Raw genomic sequence first — 19,398 nt, 5'->3', positions numbered from 1 at the left:
ATCTCCATCGCTGGAGCTATTTAAGAAGAGGTTAGATAAATGTCTCTCAGGGATGGTTTAGACAGTACTTGGTCCTGCCATTGGGGCAGGGGGCTGGACTCGAAGGCCTCTCGAGGTCCCTTCCAGTCCTAGTGTTCTATGATCCTATGACCAGTCCTGCAACCAAGGGTTGAGGATATCTGTGAGAATAAGGTTCCGATGAAACCACGTTAGCATGGAACCGGTTTCGTTCTGATTGGAACTCACCAGACGCATCCATGGTATGATTTGAACCTGGGACACCTTCACCGTTGTCAAGGACGATACCATATCTCCATAGGTTCTCAGCATCCAGGGCTGCTTGTTCTAAGAGATATAGTCAGCCCTGCTTGGGGCGTGCTTACAGTTCCCTTGCTCATCAAAGGAGCCCACGTGGCCAACAGTTGTGGTTGGAGGTCCAATTATCTGGAAAACCAATCGGTCCAACTGATGTACATATTCTCTTTTCCCACGGCCGCTGCTGTGAAGCCATGGAGGTAGGGTACGGTCCTTGACGACAGCGAAGGCGTCCTAGGTTCGAATCATGCTACAGGCATCAGTTTACGCCAGTCTGATGAGTTCCAATCAGAATGAAACTGGTCGTGTGGTTTCACTGGAACCTTATCCTAACATGGAGGTGAGATGTTCCTATCTCAGAGAGATGGAAGAAGCCTTCAGAGATCGTCCAGTCCACTCCCCTGTCCTCACAGCAGAACCTGTTGGCCCCAGATCCCTAAATGGCCCCCCTCAAGGACTGAGCTCCGAAGTCTGGATTTAACAGGCCAATGCTCAAACCACAGAATCCAGCTCACAGCTGCACACCTCCAGGGCCCTGACTCACCTGGCCACATCCTCCTACAAGTCCCAGCCTGAGTCTCTGTGGTGAGGGCTGCTGGAGACACCTCTTGATATTTGTGGGGGGGTTACAATGCAACCCTTTGAGTGGCCCAGGCTTGAGCCGGGTGGAGCTGAGGCAAACAGCCCTTGGAAGGTGGCTTCTGAGAAACCCCTGGAGACGTTATTGACAAAGTGGTGGGGATGTGGCAGCCTCCGTGAGGCTCTGAATTGGAGAGCAGCAACTGTGCAGCACCAAATGACAGCGACACAGCAGAGTCAAGAGAGAACCCAGGAGTCCTGGCTCCCGGCCCCTGCTCTACCCACCAGCCCCCACAGCCAGGAGAGAACCCAGGAGTCCTGGCTTTCAGCCCCCTGCTCGAACCACCAGCCCCCACTGCCAGGAGAGAACCCAGGAGTCCTGGCTCCCCTGCCTGCTCTAACCACCAGCCCTCACTGCCCTCCCAGAGCTGGGAGAGAACCCAGAAGTCCTGGCTGCTATTCTGAAATAACTTTCCCAGTGTCTACACACCCCAACCAGTATTTCAAAATAACGGCTGGCTTATTTTGCATTTGGTAAACCTCTTTCTATGAGGAATAATGCCTCGACAGATAAATAGATATTTCGGAAGAGGGGCCGCGTAGACAGGGATTACGTGCTGTTTCAAAATAAACTGTTCCAGAATATCTTATTCCAAAATAAAGCTGTTGGGTAAACATTGTGTTTCAGATTAGATCTCCTGGAAGCTGGACTCTAATCTGACGTAATCTCTATTGGGTGTGGACGCTCTATTTCGGCATAAGTTTTGGTTATTTTGGGGCTTCCCTGTAGTGTGCATGTGTTATTCCAGAATAATAACTCCAGAATAAGATGTTCCGGAATAACGCTGGCGTGTAGACACACCCTGCCTGGCTGTCCTCCTGTAACACTGAATCGTTCGCACACACAATGTCCGGTGCAGAGGCCAGTGATGAAAAAGGCAACACGAATCATTGAAGGAAAATATTTTATGGTGTATAAATAGCGCTTCCCCCTCTTTTTCAAACAAACACCTGGTTTTAATGTTCTCCCAATATTTGGAAATACGCCTGTCTTCATTTTGTCCCCATGTATCTCAGCCATGTTTCCTGGCTTTATTCAACCTCTCCTTAGCATCACAAGAATAAACGATAAAAACTGAAATACTCTTGGGTTGGGAGAGGGGAGGAAAAAAACCCACAGAAAACAAAGACAAGTTGGATCTGGCTCCAAATGAGTGAAACAAAACATTCAGCATTCCATTTTTTCTCAGAGGGTCATTTCTGCATCCCATGGTCATGTGCTGTTGAAGTCAGCGAGCCAGGGAGCTAAGGATAGGTTGGCGAGCAAAGCCATGTGGTCCTGTTGCTGCTGAGTGGTTGGTTGAAAGAAAGTTCTTAAGACACCCATGATGCACTGCCGCCGCAAGAAATGTTCATAGTAGAAAACTCAAAGAATGTGATGTAAAAATGTTCAGCATTTCTTGAGGGCCTACAACATGGAGCTGAGAAAATAAATTGCCTAGAGAGGTTGTGGAATCTCCATCACTGGAGATGTGGAAGATCGGGTTGGATGGACAACTATCAGGGATGGTCTAGAAGTGCTCGGTCCTGCTGTGAGGCCAGGGAACTGGATTCGATGACCTCTTGAGGTTCCTTCCAGTTCGAGTGTTCTATGCACCTGTGACTTAAATACCTCTGTCCAGGTGGAGCATAGGTCATCCATAAGGTTCCTCCACTTCCTTCTGTCTCAGGACACAACCCCAGACTCTAGACTTTTAACTTGGAGATACACATGTCTCATACAACTGGAGGGGAACCTCTAGAGGTCATCAAGTCCAGTCCCCTGTCCTCATGGCAGGACCTATCACCATCCATGATAGATTTTTTTTTTAATCTAACCTACCTGAGGCCCTTGAAAGGCCCCTTCAAGGACTGAACTGGATTTGCTCTGGATTTAAAAGCCCAGTGCTTTAACCAGTGAGCTATTCTTTCTTTCCTCAGCTAGCCCTCCTATTCATGAATGGGAATTCCAATGACTCAGAAGAAAACATCGTCGCTGAGTATTGTTCTGGATTAACGAGGCATGTGGATTGGACAGATATAATACAGAAGAACCTGGCTGGAGATTAATGCTTTCTGCTGTTTGATTCTGACTGTGCTCATGGAAAGAGAAATTCAGATATTCGTTCGAAATAAGGATACGTCTACACTAATGGGAAGATTGATGGTTGATCATCCAGGGTTCAATTTAGAGCATCTGGTGGGGATGCATTAACCTGAACTGTTATGACACCTCCGTCAACCCCAGTACCTCCTGGCAGTCACGAGGAGTAAGGGAAGTCGGCTGGAGAGTTTTTCCTGTTGAATTCTTGCTGTGTGGATGGTGGCAAAAATCAATTTGAGAGACGTCAACTCCAGCTAGGCTATTCTTGTAGTTGGATTTGTGTATCGAAAATCGATTGCACTTCCTAGTGTAGACTGGGCCTATAGCAGATCCCATCTACTACCAGATTGCATCATCAATTTCTGCTCCCAATTGCAACACCCTCATGGTCCCTTGGCAGAAACGCAAGAACGGCCACACGGGGTCGGAGCAAAGGTCCATCGAACCCAGTATCCTGTCCTCCAACAGCGGACAAAGTCAGGTCCTCCAGAAGGAGTGAACAGTACAAGTGATCACGAAAGTGATCCTTCCCCGACTTTCATTTCCAACTTCTGACAAACAATAGAATAAAACAAAATTTCAAATGTCAAGGGGCCATTTTCTAGGCACAAACAGATGATAGGACTGAGCCAGCCATAGTCTTGCCTCTAACACTTGTAAAAATACTTTGAGTTAAGCACCATAGACATAGATCCCACAATGGCCAAATTTGCCCTTTCAGGGAGGACGTCTGTTTTAACTCAGTTTCTGCAGAGTCTCGGTGATCCAGGGGATGAAGTTGGAGATTCTCGTGTATATGCTGGGAGGACTTCCATCCAGAGTTCCACTGGAGACGATGCCCTGGACCACTCCATCACACACCAAGGGACCACCGGAATCGCCCTGCCAATAAAAAAGAAGAAAGTCAGTGCATTGTGGGACATGTAGTCCAGACATGGGCTATATGAGGGAAAAGAGAGGCCTCAACTAAGCTCCCAGAAGGCAAAGTGATAATTAGGACCTTACAGCTTAATGTTGAACTGTCCTAAAATGAAACATGTTGCATGAACTCAACCAGCAATATTCTAAATTCACAGAAAACTCAAGTTGGAAGGAGCCTCGAGAGAGCCTCTAGTTCAACCCTCTGCTTGGAGGCCAGACTCAATAACCCTGGCTCGTCTTTGAGAGATGTTTGTCCAACCTGATCTTAAAAGCCACCAATGACAGGGATGCCTGCGCCTCCCTACTGTTGGGGAACCCCGTTCCCCTGGGGTACAGTGTCCCCCAAAGGTCCAAGGCTGGAGGTCAAAGCAGTCAGGCAAGAGTGAGATCTAAAAGGAAACTTTATTTGCATGCATGCAGGCTGCCAACTTCCAAAGAAGTGGGAGCCCTGAGAACCAGTTCCAAGGACTCTTTGTACAGTTTGTTTCGACAGTTTAGTCGTTAATTGTTTTCTTTAACATATGAAAGTCTCAGCAGAATTGTCCTGGGACGTGTCTGCAAACACCAGCTGTGCTTGAGGCCAGTATACACCACAAAGGTACCTGATAACCCAGACAGAGGAGCCTACAGGATAAATTGTCTCTAGGTGACAAGGTTGGGACTTCAAAGAGGTGCAGATGACCCCCTAGTATCCCCTTACAGAGTGAGGCCTGGTTAGTGTGGAAAAAACTCTTTTAACCCTTAGAGCAGTTTTCCCCCCACACGTTCCAGAGCTGATGGATGCTCAGGGTTAGAAAGTTTTTCTTAATACCCAGCATGAGTCCTTCTTGTTGCAAATTAAGGCCATTTTTTCTTCTCTAACCTTCAGTGGACATGGAGAACATTTGGCCCCTGTCCACTAACCAGCAACTCTTAGCATATTTGAAAAGGTTTGTTGTGTTAAGCTCCCGCTTAATTTTCCCAAGTCAAAACACCACTCAGTTCTTTCAGCTTTTACCCCTCGGTCAACACTTCTAATCCCTGAATGCTTATTGGCTCTCGTTTCTCTTCTCTGAACGCTCTACTATTTGCTCACCAAGAAGGAAACATTTCAGTCTCTCTCCATCTCATCTAGTTTCAGTTCCATTAAAAATGTCTCAGGCAACATTTCAACATTTCTGAGTCAATCTGGCTTTTGGAGTTTCCATTCCCCCCAGAAGTTGACATCTGAACTTTTCTTCAGAAACAATGATTGAAATGTGGCTGTTTCCTGTAAGATGGGAATGTTGACTCCCTTTGATTGCATGGTTACCTTGGCAACATCAACAGTAAAGCTCCCAAACTCATTTATGAGGCTAAGATTTCAGGGTCCTCTTTACTGAGTTGCCCCAGGGTTGAGTTCACCAGGCGACCCTCCAGCGATGGTGAAGGTCAGAATATGTGGTAGGGCTCAGAGGGAGATCTCCCTTTTCATCATCATGTTTCTGAAATATTTTGCTAGAAAATCACAGCCCAATAATGTCTAATGATGCTGCATCATGGGAGCTGAATTTCAATATCTCATGCCATTATGGGAATAGAGGACTGGAATTACATCTACATGAATGACGTTGATGAGGGGATGGATGGCACCCTAAGCAAATTTGTGGACGACACTGAGCTAGGGGGTAGCTAGATATGTTGAAGGGTAGGGAGACGGTCCAGAGGGACCTAGATAAATTAGAGGACTGGGCCTAAAGAAATCTGAAGAGGTTCAACAAGGACAAGCGCAGAGTCCTGCACTTGGGATGGAAGAATCCCAAGCATTGTTACAGGCTGGGGACCAATAGGTCAAGCAGAAGTTCTGCAGAAAAGAACCTAGGCATTACAATAGTTGAGAAGCTGGATATACTCAAGTGTGCCCTTGTAGCCAAGAAGGCTAACGGCATATTGGGGTTTATTAGGAGAAGCATTTCCAGCAGATCTACAGAAGTTATTATTCCCCTCTATTCGGCACCGGTGAGGCCACATCTGGAGAATTGTCTCCAATTCAGCCCCACCTCCACTTACAAAAAGGTTGTGGACCCATTGGAGAGAGTCCAGCGGAGGGCAACAAAAATGATTCAGGGGCTGGAGCGCATGACCTAAGAGGAGAGGCTGAGGGATTTGGGCTTATTTAGCCTACAGAAGAGAAGAGTGAGAAGTGATCTCCAAGCAGCCTTCAGCTACCTAAAAGAGGGTTACAAAGAGGCTGGAGAGAGGTTGTTCTCAGTGGTGACAGACGGCAGAACAAGGAGCAATGGTCTCAAGTTACAGAGGGAGGTATAGGTTGGATATTAGGAAAAACTATGTCACCAGCAGGGTGGTGAGGCACTGGAATGCATTACCTACAGATGTGGTGGAATCTCCATCCCTACAGGTTTTTAAGCCTGGCTTGACAAAGCCCTGGCTGGGATGATTTAGTTGGGGTTGGTCCTGCATTGGGCAGGGGGCTGGACTCGATGACCTCCTGAGGTCCCTTCCTGCCCTAGGGGTCTATGATTCCATGAAAGTGGTTCCCACCGGCTCCTTCCCTTGTAACAGCTTCCTGCACCTCCAGTGTCACTGAAGGGTGGGGTGGGGAGATAGATACCTGGGATGCTGACTTGTTGACATGGGGGTTCCCCGCACACAGCATGGTGGTGGAGTTGTAATACTGGAAGCGCTCTTTGCACAAGCTGTCCGACACCACCTCTTGCTCTGCCTCCTGAAGCCTGTCGGTGTTGGTGTTCGCGCCAGTCCGGCCCCACCCTGCCGTACTACACGCAGTGCCTGGGCTGATGGCCTGATTGGCCTCTGGCAGGCGGATAGTCGCCACCCAGTCATTCAGCTCTGCACCTTTCAATAGCTGCCATGGATGGGAAAGACAGAATGGACCTGAATCAGTGCACGTCTCGGAGATTTGGGGTATTGCACAGCTATCCATGCAATGAGTATGCGAGGGAGGTCACTGGGGGCGGGGTGATGGGAGGGGGATGTTACCTGAGAAGTGTGAGGGCAATCTAGGTCCGGTGATGGGATGGGGTGGTACCTACAGCAGTGTTAGCTCACTGGGGGTGGGTTGATGGGATGGGGTAGTACCTACAGCAGTGTGAAGTCACTGGGGGTGGGGTGATGGGATGGGGACGGTTCCTACAGCAGTGTGAGGTCACTGGGGGGTGATGGGATGGGGTGGTACCTACAGCAGTGTGAGGTCACTGGGGGTGGGGTGATGGGATGGGGGTGGTATCTGCATCAGTGTGAGGTCACTGGGGGTGGGGTGATGGGATGGGGCGGTACCTACAGCAGTGTGAGGTCACTGGGGGTGGGGTGATGGGATGGGGCGGTACCTACAGCAGTGTGAGGTCACTGGGGGTGGGGTGATGGGATGGGGTGGTACCTACAGCAGTGTGAGGTCACTGGGGGCGGGGTGATGGGATGGGGCGGTACCTACAGCAGTGTGAGGTCACTGGGGGTGGGGTGATGGGATGGGGTGGTACCTGCAGCAGTGGGAAGCCCCAGGGGGCGGGTGTTACCTTTAGCAGCATGATGTCATTGTCAAAGTTCTCATTGTTGAAGTCAGGGTGCTGGACCCAACGCCGGACCTGGATCCGTTGCCAGTTGTGTGCTGGTTCTATAAAGTCTTTGACTCCCAGGTAGACAAACATCTTGCTGGAAAAACAAAGGGGTGGGGATAATATATGGCAGTTACTGCCTGATGGGCAGCAGGTTGGGGATGTCACAGCCCTGAGGGAAAGGACACCAGCCCTGCTCCTGACCTTTGCCAATTTCTATGTGAAGCTTTGCGAAAAAGCCCTGCCTGGGATGATTTAGGTGGGGTCGGTCTTGCTTGGAGAAGGGGTCTGGACTCGGTGACCCCCTGAGGTCCCTTCCAGCCCTGGGATTCCATGATTCAACATATCACCCGCTGTGCTCCCACCCCAAGGTAGGGGACTGGCAAGCTTGGATGATGCAGATAATGGGGGTTTTCCCTCTAGGGGCCCCAGCCCTGATCCGGCCCCCGGCGTCGAGTACGATTGGCTCTGCAGGTGACCAATGGGAGAATGGGTGTTTCCCCAGGGCATGGCACTGGCTGGGCTTAGGTTCAGGGGGAGACGTGTTTCTTACTCCAGGTTGCAGTTACAATGAGCTGCCGTCAACACCACATCCTCCTGGATCAGGAAACCTCCGCAGCTTCCTGTGGATCCAATCTGCACATAGGCCATGTAGGGTCTTGAGGTGGGTGAGGTTTCCTCGCCTCTGATGACCGCAGCTGGAGAGAGACCGGGAGGAGTTCAACAGGGAGGCTGGAGCGTGGAAGCAAGATCCCACCGGAGCGCAAACTCTCAGCCCTCAGCCCAACCTTGATCATAGGATCACAGAGCTGGAAGGGACCTCAGGAGGTCATCGAGTCCTGCCCCTGCCCAACGCAGGATCAACCCCAACTAAATCATCCCAGCCAAGGCCTTGTCAAGCTGGGACTTAAAAACCTCCAGGGATGGAGATTCCACCACCTCTCTAGGTAACTCATTCCAGTGCTTCACCACCCTCCTGGGGACATAGTTTTTCCTAATATCCAATGACCTCCCACACCATAACTTGAGACCCATTGCTGCTTGTTCTGCCATTCATCACAGCCTCTCTCCATCCTCTTTAGATCCTCCCTTCAGGAAACTGAAGGCTGCTATCAAATCCCGACTCCCTCTTCTCTTCTGCAAACAAAAGAAGCTCAAATCCCTTAGGAACTCCTCAGGGATCGTGTGCTTCAGCCCCCGAATCATTTTTGTTGCCCTCCGCTGCACCTTCTCCAAAGCATCCACATCTTTTCTATACTGGCAAGGCCCAGAACTGGACACAATACTCCAGATGTGGTCTCACCTGAGCTGAGTTAATGGGTTCATAACTCAGATAATGAAAGAGAATGAGGGTGGAAAACTTCTAAACAGGACCCCAAATAAAGCCAAAAAGGGGAGAAATGTTTCGGGGGGAAGAAAATGGAAACAAATGAAAACCACAATATTGGCTTTGAAAGAGTCTTTTTAGAGTTTTCACTTCACCAAGAAAAAGCTTTGTGGAGGAATGCCATTTTGGCCCAGATTTTTGGTTTCCAAACCCAAAATTCAACCCCACTCCCCGGGTTAAGCCCGCTAGAGCTGGGATCTCAATGGCTGACTCAGCCGTACTCACCAGAGAAAACACTGGGAGGCAGGAGAAATTGCCCGGCCAGCGGGAGAACGCCGGTGGAGAGCAGCAGAAGCAGAAGCATCCTTGATTCTAGTCCTCGAGCCGAGACTGGTGGGTCCCGTCTCAGCCCCGGGTTTTATTGAGATCAGGCAGCAGGGCGGGGACCAGGGGCAGGCAGGGTGGCCTAACCAGTTTATAAGGAAATCTCCAGAAATGATGAGTCAAGGGTGGAGTTTCCTCTGGAAGAAACCTCTTGCCACATCCACATCAGCAGATATTTCTTTTTCCTGCTCTGGTCCTTCTTTGTCTGGTGCTGGGGCTGGTGCTGAGGCCTCCCTGCTGCAAAAGGCAGAATCCTCCCTAGCCTGTGTTCCTGGATCCCCACGTCTCCAGGCGAGGTCACATCTGGAGTACTGCATCTAGTTCTGGGGTCCCCAAGACAGAAAGGATGTGGATGCATTGGAGATGGTCCAGGGGAGGGCAATGAAAGTGTTGAGGGGCTGGAGCACATGACCTATAAGGAAAGGCTGAGGGATTTGGGCTTCTTTAGTTTGCAGAAGATCAGACTGAGGGGCAATTTGATAGCAGCCTTCAACTTCCTGAAAGGAATTACAAAGAGGATGGAGAGAGGCTGTTCTCAGTAGTGATGGATGGCAGAACAAGGAGCCATGGTCTCAAGTTACAGATTGGGAGATCTCGGATGGATATTAGGAAAAACTCTTTCACCAGTGATGACGCACTGGGATGTGTTACTGAGAGAGGTGGTGGAATCTCCATCCCTAGAGGTTTTTAAGTTCTGGCTTGACGAAGCCCTGGCTGGGATGATTTAATTGGGGTTGGTCCTGCTTTGGGCAGTGGTCTGGTCTCGATGACCTCCTGAGGTCCCTTCCAGCTGTAGGAGTCTATGATTCTATGTTCAGGCCAGCAGGGTCCATTCCATTTCTCCATCTAGACTCTGATGTGACCTCCGATGGAGAACCTCACCTAGCTGCCCTCGTCTATCTATCTATCTATCTATCTATCCCCTTCCGCCATATCAATCTGTCTACCTACACACACCCTTTGTATTTATTTATCTATCTCTGAATCTATCTGGCTGAAGACCTGAGCCCATGGTGATCAACTCTGAGAACTCATGGGCAAAGTCAGGTATCCCAGAGATCTGGAAATCAGCAGATAGCATCTGTTTATAAAAAGGGGTAAACCAGGGATTCATAGATCAGACATCTTTGTTTTGGTACCTAGGAAGGGAATGGAGGAAATCATCCCACATGCCCATTGTAAGCCTCCGAAAGAAAAAGCGGGTGATAAGGCAGATGTATCATAGATTTGAGAAGAACAAATCATGTCTCATCAGCCTCGCTTCTTCTTACGGGGTTCCAAACTGAATGGACAGGAGTCAAGCAGTAGACTGAGCTTGACTTTAATAAGGCTTTTAATTCTGTCTTGCATGACCTGCTCATAAACAGTTTTGGTCAATGTAGCCCAGATAAAGCCAGTATAAGATGGGTGCACAGCTGGTCAGAAAACCTTTTCCAGAGCGTTATCCTCAGTGACTGATGACCAAGCAGGAAGAGTGGGGTCCTACAGGCATCTGTCCTGGGTCAGGTTCTATTTAATAACTTCAAAAATTACTCCCACTGGTGGGAATGGGGGGAAGAACCCCAGATCTTGTAAATCACCAACAGAGTGCTGGGCCATCTCTTTGAATCCTCTATGCAACTCTTAAGGGATGGGAGACAGCTTAGCAACATCGTCCAGGCATCTCGAAGGGCCGTCTATCCCCGGCCTTGCCTGCTTCTGCCTGAGGCCTTCCGCTTTCTGGGAACATGGAGTCTGCACCCTCCACACCTTGTCCGTGAGACCGCAGAAGACATCAGCACCAATGACTGTGTTGAAAGCGTGCCTCTAAAGCAGGGAGATAATATCTCTTTGGAGAACAAGATTAGAATTCCAAATCGTCTTGACAAACCGGAGAGACGTTCTGAAGCGGGTAGGGTTTGCACTGGGTTGGGTTTGGGATGAATTTGTGTAGATTTTTGTAGGAGAGGGTTGTGTTGAAAAGAGCTGGCTAGTTCAAGAGTTCATTTAGAAGAAACTGGGTAAAGTTAGTAGAACTTGGGGAGAAGACAAGATTCAATAAGGACAAATGCAAAATCAGTCTCTTTAGAAAGAAACAATCAGTCGCACCCCTGCAAAATAGGAAGAAAATTGCCTGGGAAGGAGGATGACTGGAGAAAAGTAGCTGGGGTCATAGAACACCACAAATGAATCATGAACCAAAAATGTCATCGGGTTGCAAAACAAGCAAACGTCTTTCCTGGATGCATTAGCAGGAAAGTTGTAAGCGAGATAAGCGAAGAAATGATTCTGCTTTGGTCAGCTCTGCTAAGGACTCATATGGAATGTTGCATCCAGCTCAGGAAACGACACAGGAATGATATTGAGAAATTGGAGGATGTCCAGAGAACAGCAACAAAATAGATTAAAGGACTATGAAAAATGGCCCATGAGGAAAGTTTGGGGAAAAAAAGGATGTCTTTAATCTGGAGAGGGCTGAGGGGAGACTTGGTAACAGTCTGCACCTACCTAAAAAGTTGCCATGAACTGGAGGGTCATAAATGTTCTACTAAACCCCTGAGGACAGGAGAAGAAGCAGTGGGTTTAAATTGAATCCAGGGAGATTTAGGTAGGACATTAGGAAAAACTTCCTAACTCTCAGGGTGGCTAAATACGAGAGCAAGTTGCCTAGGGAGGTTGTGGAATCTCCTTCACTGGAGGTTTTCATGAGGGGGTTACAAAAATGCCCAGCAAGGATGTTCTAGAGCACAGCTGGGTGAACTCTGGTTGCCCACAAGTGTCCTCTGGCCCATCGGACATTTTAATTCATCCCTTGGGGTCCTTCTGGAGAAAGCGGTTGTGTCTCGTCTTGTCCCCTTCTGCGCATGAAGCACTTCTGCATGGATCCCAGAAGTCAGGGCCACCAGGGGGCTCTGCGTGCTGCCCGGTCCCTAGCACCAGCTCCGCAGACGTGATCGGGAACCATGGCCAATAGGAGGAAGAAGTACCTACAGCAGTGTGAGGTCACTGGGGGCGGGGTGATGGGAGGGGGCGGTACCTACAGCAGTGTGAGGTCACTGGGGGCGGGGTGATGGGATGGGGTTGGTACCTACAGCAGTGTGAGGTTACTGGGGGCGGGGTGATGGGATGGGGTTGGTACCTACAGCAGTGTGAGGTCACTGGGGGCGGGGTGATGGGATGGGGGTGGTACCTACAGCAGTGTGAGGTCACTGGGGGCGGGGTGATGGGATGGGGTTGGTACCTACAGCAGTGTGAGGTTACTGGGGGCGGGGTGATGGGATGGGGGCGGTACCTACAGCAGTGTGAGGTCACTGGGGGCGGGGTGATGGGATGGGGTTGGTACCTACAGCAGTGTGAGGTCACTGGGGGCAGGGTGATGGGATGGAGGGGTTTAAATCTGCTTTGGAGGCTCTGACTATGAGTCTGTGGAGACTAGACATCAGAGATGCTTTCGGTGTCTGGGCTGGGGCACAGGTGTTATTGTGAACACAGCCACATACCACCCATTCACACATGGGGGGCAGGGCTTTGTTTTCTCACCTATCCCAGATACCAATCGGTGTTACCAACAGCCGTCGCCAACAGAAGCGCTTGGGCAGGGCAGAACATACTTCTTTGGACAGAGATAGCAGTTCGGAAATACCCTAGGTGGAAAACACCTCATATCGCATTCCACACCCCCAGAGCCAGCCAGACCCCCGCCACGGGGCTGGATCGGAAATTGTCACTCCCGTACGTGAAAGGTCCAATGTCCCATTCCACCCACCCTGAGACAACACATCTCCCACCCCAGACTTGACTTGTGTTAAACCCTTGCACACCACTTGGAGCATTGGCCATGTACAAGTCTCCTCCACTCCACTTTTGGGACAAAACTTCTAGCTGGCCACGGGAGCCTCCTGGTTTTGTCCTTCAGTCTCAGCAGATCTTCTCCACGTTGTCCGAGGTCGTTAGTATTAATTTCACCAGTGCTGCATGACGACAAAATCCCCTCCCTGTCCCTAAGCCCCACCCTCTGGCCAGTTTTGCTCCAGCAGGGCATGGAGAACTTATGGAGCTGCCTCTTCACTGTGAGCTCTCCTAGATCCTGCAAAAGGTCCCCTTTCTCCAGGACATCATCCTGGCTCCAGAAAGATCACAGAATCATAGAATCCAAGGGCTGGAATGGACCTCAGTGGGTCGTTGGGTCCAGCCCCCTGCCCAGAGCAGGACCAACTCAATCATCCCAGCCAGGAGTTTGTCAAGCTGGGACTTAAAAACCTCTAGGGATGGAGATTCCACCACCTCTCTAGGTAACACACTCCAGTGCTTCACCACCGTCCTGGTGAAATGGTCTTGGCCTTGGGCTGGACTGCAGAATGCTGCATTGGTTGGATTCACCCCCCTGGAGTATGACTGTAACAAGGTCACCAAATGCTCCAAATTCCTTTCTGTCCCTGTCCCCACCTGGTCAGTATTTTCTATGTTTCCAGTGGCTGTGACACCCACAGATTTCATAGCAGCTGCAGCTGGGACACTGGGGTGACTCTGATTTTGGGTGTCCAACCTGAGATATTGTGTATAGACAGGACTCAGAATACCAGGGTCCCCTCAGGAAATCATAGACTATTACATTTGGATTCAAGAGGTCATCAAGTCCAGAACTGGACTACTAGACATGGCCATCCACAGACAGGGAGGTTGATAGAGGAAACGGAGGAGCATTGGGGGCCAGCAGAAACAATATAAGGAAGTGATGAAGGCAGCCGGTGTTGACATCTGGGAGAACCTGGCCTAGGACCATCCCCAGCGGACAGCGGTAATCTGTGAGTAGGAGGACGTTAATGGGCCCATCGACCTCTCTAACTTCTTGTGAGAATGAGGAGTACCAGGATCGATTGCTGAGCCCTCATTGTTTGATTTAGCGTGTCTCCACTAGGCACACTCAACTGAACCCTGGAAGATCAATCTCAACCAGGTCGATCTTCCAGTAAGCGTGGACATACCCTCAGACCAGTGAAGTTATTTGAAGAAATGACGAGGAGCCAGCCACTCCCTACGCATCTCCTGTGCGATCAGTGGAGCTGGGTTGTGAAATGAGACCTTTCCCCACTGCAGGGCACTAGCTCCCCTCCAACCCCAAATGCAGGATGTGTGAACCGGTCTGCAGCTATTCTGGTGGTGTAAATATCATCATTACGTTGGGATACAGCCCGAAGGGTCTCTGTTCAGCTGAGGAATGTTTAGGTCTAGGGGCAGAAGACCATCTAAGGCATTAGATGAAACCATCCAACCCACCGATGAACATTTCTTGTGGAGTGTAAGAACATAAGAACAGCCACACTGGGTCAGACCATAGGTCCATCAAGCCCGGTATCCTGTCGGCCAACCGTGGCCAATGCCAGGTGCCCCAGCGGTAATGAACAGAACAGGTTGATCGTCTTCTCACTTAGCAGATTCCAAACTCCTGCCGAGAGAAAAAACACTGCACGTTACACCGAGGTTTGAGACCACCACCAGTTGTGTTGGGAAAAAAATGGTTGCTTGCTGTAAATGAAACGTCCATGGAAAACTAGGGTGTGGAGCTTGTTCTTATGGAGCAAGAGGGTGGATGTGGTTGTCAAAAGGGTAGTTGGTTGTACCCCTGGTGGTGTTAAGTGACAATTTCCAAACCACCACCACCTATGGGTGGCCCGGTGCTCTAATGTGGACCTCTGGGTGCTTGTACGTGAAGGGCCTAGTCTGTATTTCCAGAAATGGTCTTAACATCTACTGCTTCAGCTGTGACTTTCTTTTTCCTCCTGGTAGCCAGTTACCAATATTCCTTAAGAGTGAGGAACTCCCGGCCCACTGTCCAGATCTGGACCCTGTCTTGTCTGGACACAGCTCCCCTCCACCGTACCTGGGCCGGATCAGGCGAGCTGTGGTCCAGGTCGAGCCCACGGGCTGGGCCGGGGGGCCACAGGGCAGGAAGCAGCTCTGATGTCACTGCTGTTCACGGCTGTTCCCCCTGGCGGGGAAGGAGGAGGAACCGCAGCAGCTTTGGCAACCTTCCTGGAGGCGTCATGTCATGGCTCTGATTGGCCAGGATTTCAGACAATAGAACAGTAGAGGGCAGAGCCTGGGAGCAAGGAGGGAGGGGACCCAGAATCATGTACCTCCAGGGGTGCTGCAAAGATAAGCTGCACCCTCTCCCCCAGGAGATACACCCCCAGACGGCTCCTGTGCCCCCTCCCATCCAGACCCCTACTCTGACCCCCTTCCTTCCCCCTCACTTCCAACCTCCCTCCTGCCCTCTCCCTCCCAGACCCCTCACCTTTACCCTGACCCGTCCCATCCAGACCCCACACCCCAAACTCTTCTGCGCCTTCCCTCCAACCTAAACCCTTCAACCTTGACTTCAACCTAGGTCCACTCCTGCTGGGGCCCAAATCACCCACCCCACAGCCCACTCCTGCACCCTCCCCTCTGCCCAAACCCCACAGCCAGGGAGCACATCAGAGAAGTTTTTTATTTATTTTGATTCTCACGTGTGTGGTCCCCTGACCCGAGAAAGGTCCCCCCAACCTTGCAACCTCAGGACAGCTCTCTGATCCCCTCATCCTGGTCTCCACAGCTATCTCTTTGGTCTTTTTTCATGGTTTTAAATAGTGAAACCCACCCCTTCAGTGTGTGCCTGGTGTTGGATGGGTAAGGAGATATTTAACCACATCCTGGACTTTTGACACTATCTTTACTCTTTTCAGCACCCAACCTCTCTTCCAGAGGTAGCATCTTCACCCTTCTAGCACCCCTGCTCCACCCCTGAGCCTGAGCCCAGAACCTAAACTCCACTCCAGCACCTACCCCCTGAATCCTTCCCGCCTGCCAAACTCTCTCCCAGGGCCATAGGCAGGTGAAGGGGTAGGATTTGGAGTGCGAGACAAGTGTGGGTTCTGGCTATCCTGGGCCTGTGAACTCCTTTGCTCTCAGGAGATAACAGAACCGCAAGGCAAGTTTATACTGGACGATGCTGGGAAACCTTGTTATAAAGATAGCTGGTGTTTTCAAAGTCAAAAGAAAACCCATGCGTCTTCTCTCTCCTTCTTACACCTCTGCCCTAGTGGTTTTGAAGTTCTTTTCTTAACTCTATGGCTAACAGTGCAAAGAAAGACACCCCTTTCTTCAAAAGATGGTGTACTTTCCACAAAATAAAAAAAAAACTTGCTTCAGAAACGGACAAAACAGCAAGGCTTCAGTTATACTAGGGAGCTTCGCTAACCAGACCCCGGTTTGGTCAACAGAAATGGCGGAAAGTCCAAACGCAAAATGCATTTTGTCGACAGGTTATTGACAAAACTTGGCACTTTTGTCGGCAGCGTTCTGCCTCTCAGCCACGAGACGTAAGGTTGCTGTCGACAGATTCTGTCATAGACTCATAGACCCCTTGGGCTGGAAGGGACCTCAGGAGGTCATCGAGTCCAGCCCCCTGCCCAAAGCAGGACCAACTCAACTAAATCATCCCAGCCAGGACTTACTCAGCCTGGGTCTTAAAAACTCTGGGGATGGAGATTCCACCACCTCACTAGATAACCCATTCCAGTGCTTCACCACCCTCCTGGTGAAATAGTTTTTCCTAATATCCAAACTAATCCTCTCCTTCTGTAACTTCAGACCAGTGCTCCTTGTTCTGCCATCTGTCACCACTGAGAACTGCCTCTCTCCATCCTCTTTAGAGCCCCCGTCAGTAAGTTGAAGGCTGCTATCAAATCTCCCCTCACTCTCCTCTTCTGCAAACTAAACAAGCCCAAATCCCTCAGCCTCTCCTGTTGACAAAAGAGCCACGTGGACACTCTGAGGAGATCTTCTGTCAACAGACAGGGTATCCCAAACAATGCAGCCCTATCTGCTGTGCTTTCCAGGTGCCCATTTCGTGGAGAGAGTGTCTGGTCAGCCCAGCCTCTCTGTCGACAGAGTGGAGAGCTCTTCCAATTGGTTTCCGGGTGTGGCCACTATCAGTCTGCAGAAGTTCATTGGGAAATCTCTTCCAACAGTGATTTCTGTCCACAGAGCTCTGGAGTGCAACCACAAAAATAACGAGAAGTCCTGGGGCTCCGCGTGGACTACCTGATGCTTTAGAGCACAAGCTTTCATGGGCAAAGACCCACTTTATCAGATGCAAGAAGTCTTCTCCAAACCAAGCTTTCATAGGCAAAGACGAAGGGTATCTGACCTTTCGCGGACATCTGATGAAAGCTTGTGCTCCAAAAACTCTATTAGTCTATAAGGAACCAGAGGACTTCTCGTCGTTTTTACGGATACAGACGAGCCCATCGACCTCTCTAGTCCATGTAGTGTAACCGTAGGCTCAGTGTTTTAACCCCTGCATTGGCAATAAATGTTTAAAGGACAGAATTGCTACAGTAACATGCCCCTGCTTCTCTTTCCCCCTAGAAGACAAATGTGTGGAAGTAGTAGATAAAACTCCCTTCTAACTGTTTGGAAGAGAAGCTTGGGGTTACTTTTCATTCTTTGGCTAGCAGACAATAAAAAGATACACCTTAGAATCACGCTTCTGATGAAGCAGGTCTTTGCCCATGAAAACTTATGCTCCAAAATATCTGTTAGTCTATAAGGTGGCCACAGGACTTCTTGCTGTTACCTTAGGAGACCTCAGGAGGTCATCAAGTCCAACCCCTGCTCAAAGCAGGACCAACCCCAACTAAATCACCCCAGTCGGGTCTTTATCAAGCCTTGTTTTTATATCCTCCAAGGACAAGTATCAGAGGGGTAGCCGAGTTAGCCTGTATCTTCAAAAACAACCAGAAGTCCTGTGGCACCTTATAGACTAACAGATATTTTGGAGAATAAGGTTTTGGGGGAAAGACCTCTCAGGACAGAGATTCCACCATATCCCTAGGTAATCCACTCCAGTTCTTCACCACCATCCGAGTGAATTTCTTCCCAATATCCAACCTAGACCTCCCCCTCTGTAACTTGAGACTATTGCTCCTTGTTCTGCCATCTGTCACCACTGAGAACAGCCTCCCTCCAGCCTTTTTGTAATCCTTTTCAGGAAGCTGAAGCCTGCTACAAATCCCCTCTCACTCCTCTCTTGTGCAAACCAAATAAGCCCAGATACTTCAGCTGCTCCTCATAGGTCATGAGCTCCAGCCCCTTAATTATTTTCATTGCCCTCCACTGAACTCTGTCCTTTGCATCCCACATCCTTTCTATGCTCGGGTGGTGGCCCCAAAACTGGACGCAATACTCCAGATGTGGCCTCACCAGTGCCGAAGAGAGGGGAATAATAACTTCTCTAGATCTGCTGGAAATGTTCCTCCTAATGCATCCCAAGATGCTGTTAGCCTTCTTGGCTGCAAGGACACCCTTTTGATTCATGCCCTCCTTCTCATCCACTATAGTGCCCAGATCTGTTTCTGCTCCACTGCTACTTAGCCAGTCGGTCCCCATCCTGTAGCATTGTTTGGGATTCTCTGCACTTCTCCTTGTTAAAACACATCAGATCTGTCCTCTAATTTGTGTAGGTCATTCTGGACCTTACCCTTATCCTCCAGAGTGTCTACCTCTCCCCATATGAACCTCTCTTCTTAAGCATTTACCTTAGGTGTTTACTTTTTCTGAATGGTAAAGTTTTGCCATTATTTTAAACTATGTAATTTTTGCATGTGCGATTTCATTTTAGGACTATGTGCTTTTAACGTTTGCTTTGTCAACCTTTAGCTAGATCTTAGACGAGAGGCCTGTGGTTGTAAAAATGGTGTAATTTCTTTACAGAAGTTTCCTTTGAATAACTGTTTAAACCATGACACTGACTGTGGTTAGAACGTATGTATTCATAGTCACATCAACCAAAGTACTAGGGAACAAGCTTATCTGTGAAACAGTGAGAAGAGATATTTATCTACTTCCTTCACACAGTTAGTCTGTGAACAAAAAGGGGAGGGCTCTGTTACTGCATTATTTCTCTCCTTTCTTGTAAAACAGCTCAATAAATGTATATTTTAGAAAGAATCCATGCTCATTGCCTTATAAGTGGGTAATGCTATTTAGATTCATAGAATAATAGAATTCTAGGGCTGGAAGGCACCTCAGGAGGTCATCTAGTCCAGCTTGCTGCCCAAAGCTGGGTCAACCCCAGCTAAATCATCCTAGCCAGGACTTTGTCAAGCCTAATGTTTAACCTAGGTCCCTTCCAGCCCTATGAGATGTGTGTTTCC

At 49.5% G+C, this 19,398-nt stretch overlaps 1 protein-coding gene across 1 annotated transcript; it reads right to left on the bottom strand.

Moving 5' to 3' along the window:
* Positions 1-3,232: 3,232 nt before the first annotated feature.
* Positions 3,233-9,215, bottom strand: LOC142004429 (mast cell protease 1A-like). The gene is made up of 5 exons (XM_074982085.1): positions 9,122-9,215; positions 8,063-8,207; positions 7,471-7,606; positions 6,549-6,803; positions 3,233-3,919 (listed from the first exon to the last, which is right to left on the bottom strand). Exons 1-5 carry the CDS (start codon positions 9,198-9,200, stop codon positions 3,773-3,775), a joined length of 762 nt encoding a protein of 253 aa, XP_074838186.1. The 5' UTR covers positions 9,201-9,215; the 3' UTR covers positions 3,233-3,772.
* Between the last annotated feature and the right edge of the window lie 10,183 nt (positions 9,216-19,398).

This window comes from Carettochelys insculpta, chromosome 32 (genome assembly GCF_033958435.1).
Source record: "Carettochelys insculpta isolate YL-2023 chromosome 32, ASM3395843v1, whole genome shotgun sequence".
Lineage (NCBI taxonomy): Eukaryota > Metazoa > Chordata > Testudines > Carettochelyidae > Carettochelys > Carettochelys insculpta.
The sequence above is the reverse complement of the archived record's forward strand: the minus strand, read 5'-3'. Positions and strand labels throughout refer to the sequence as shown.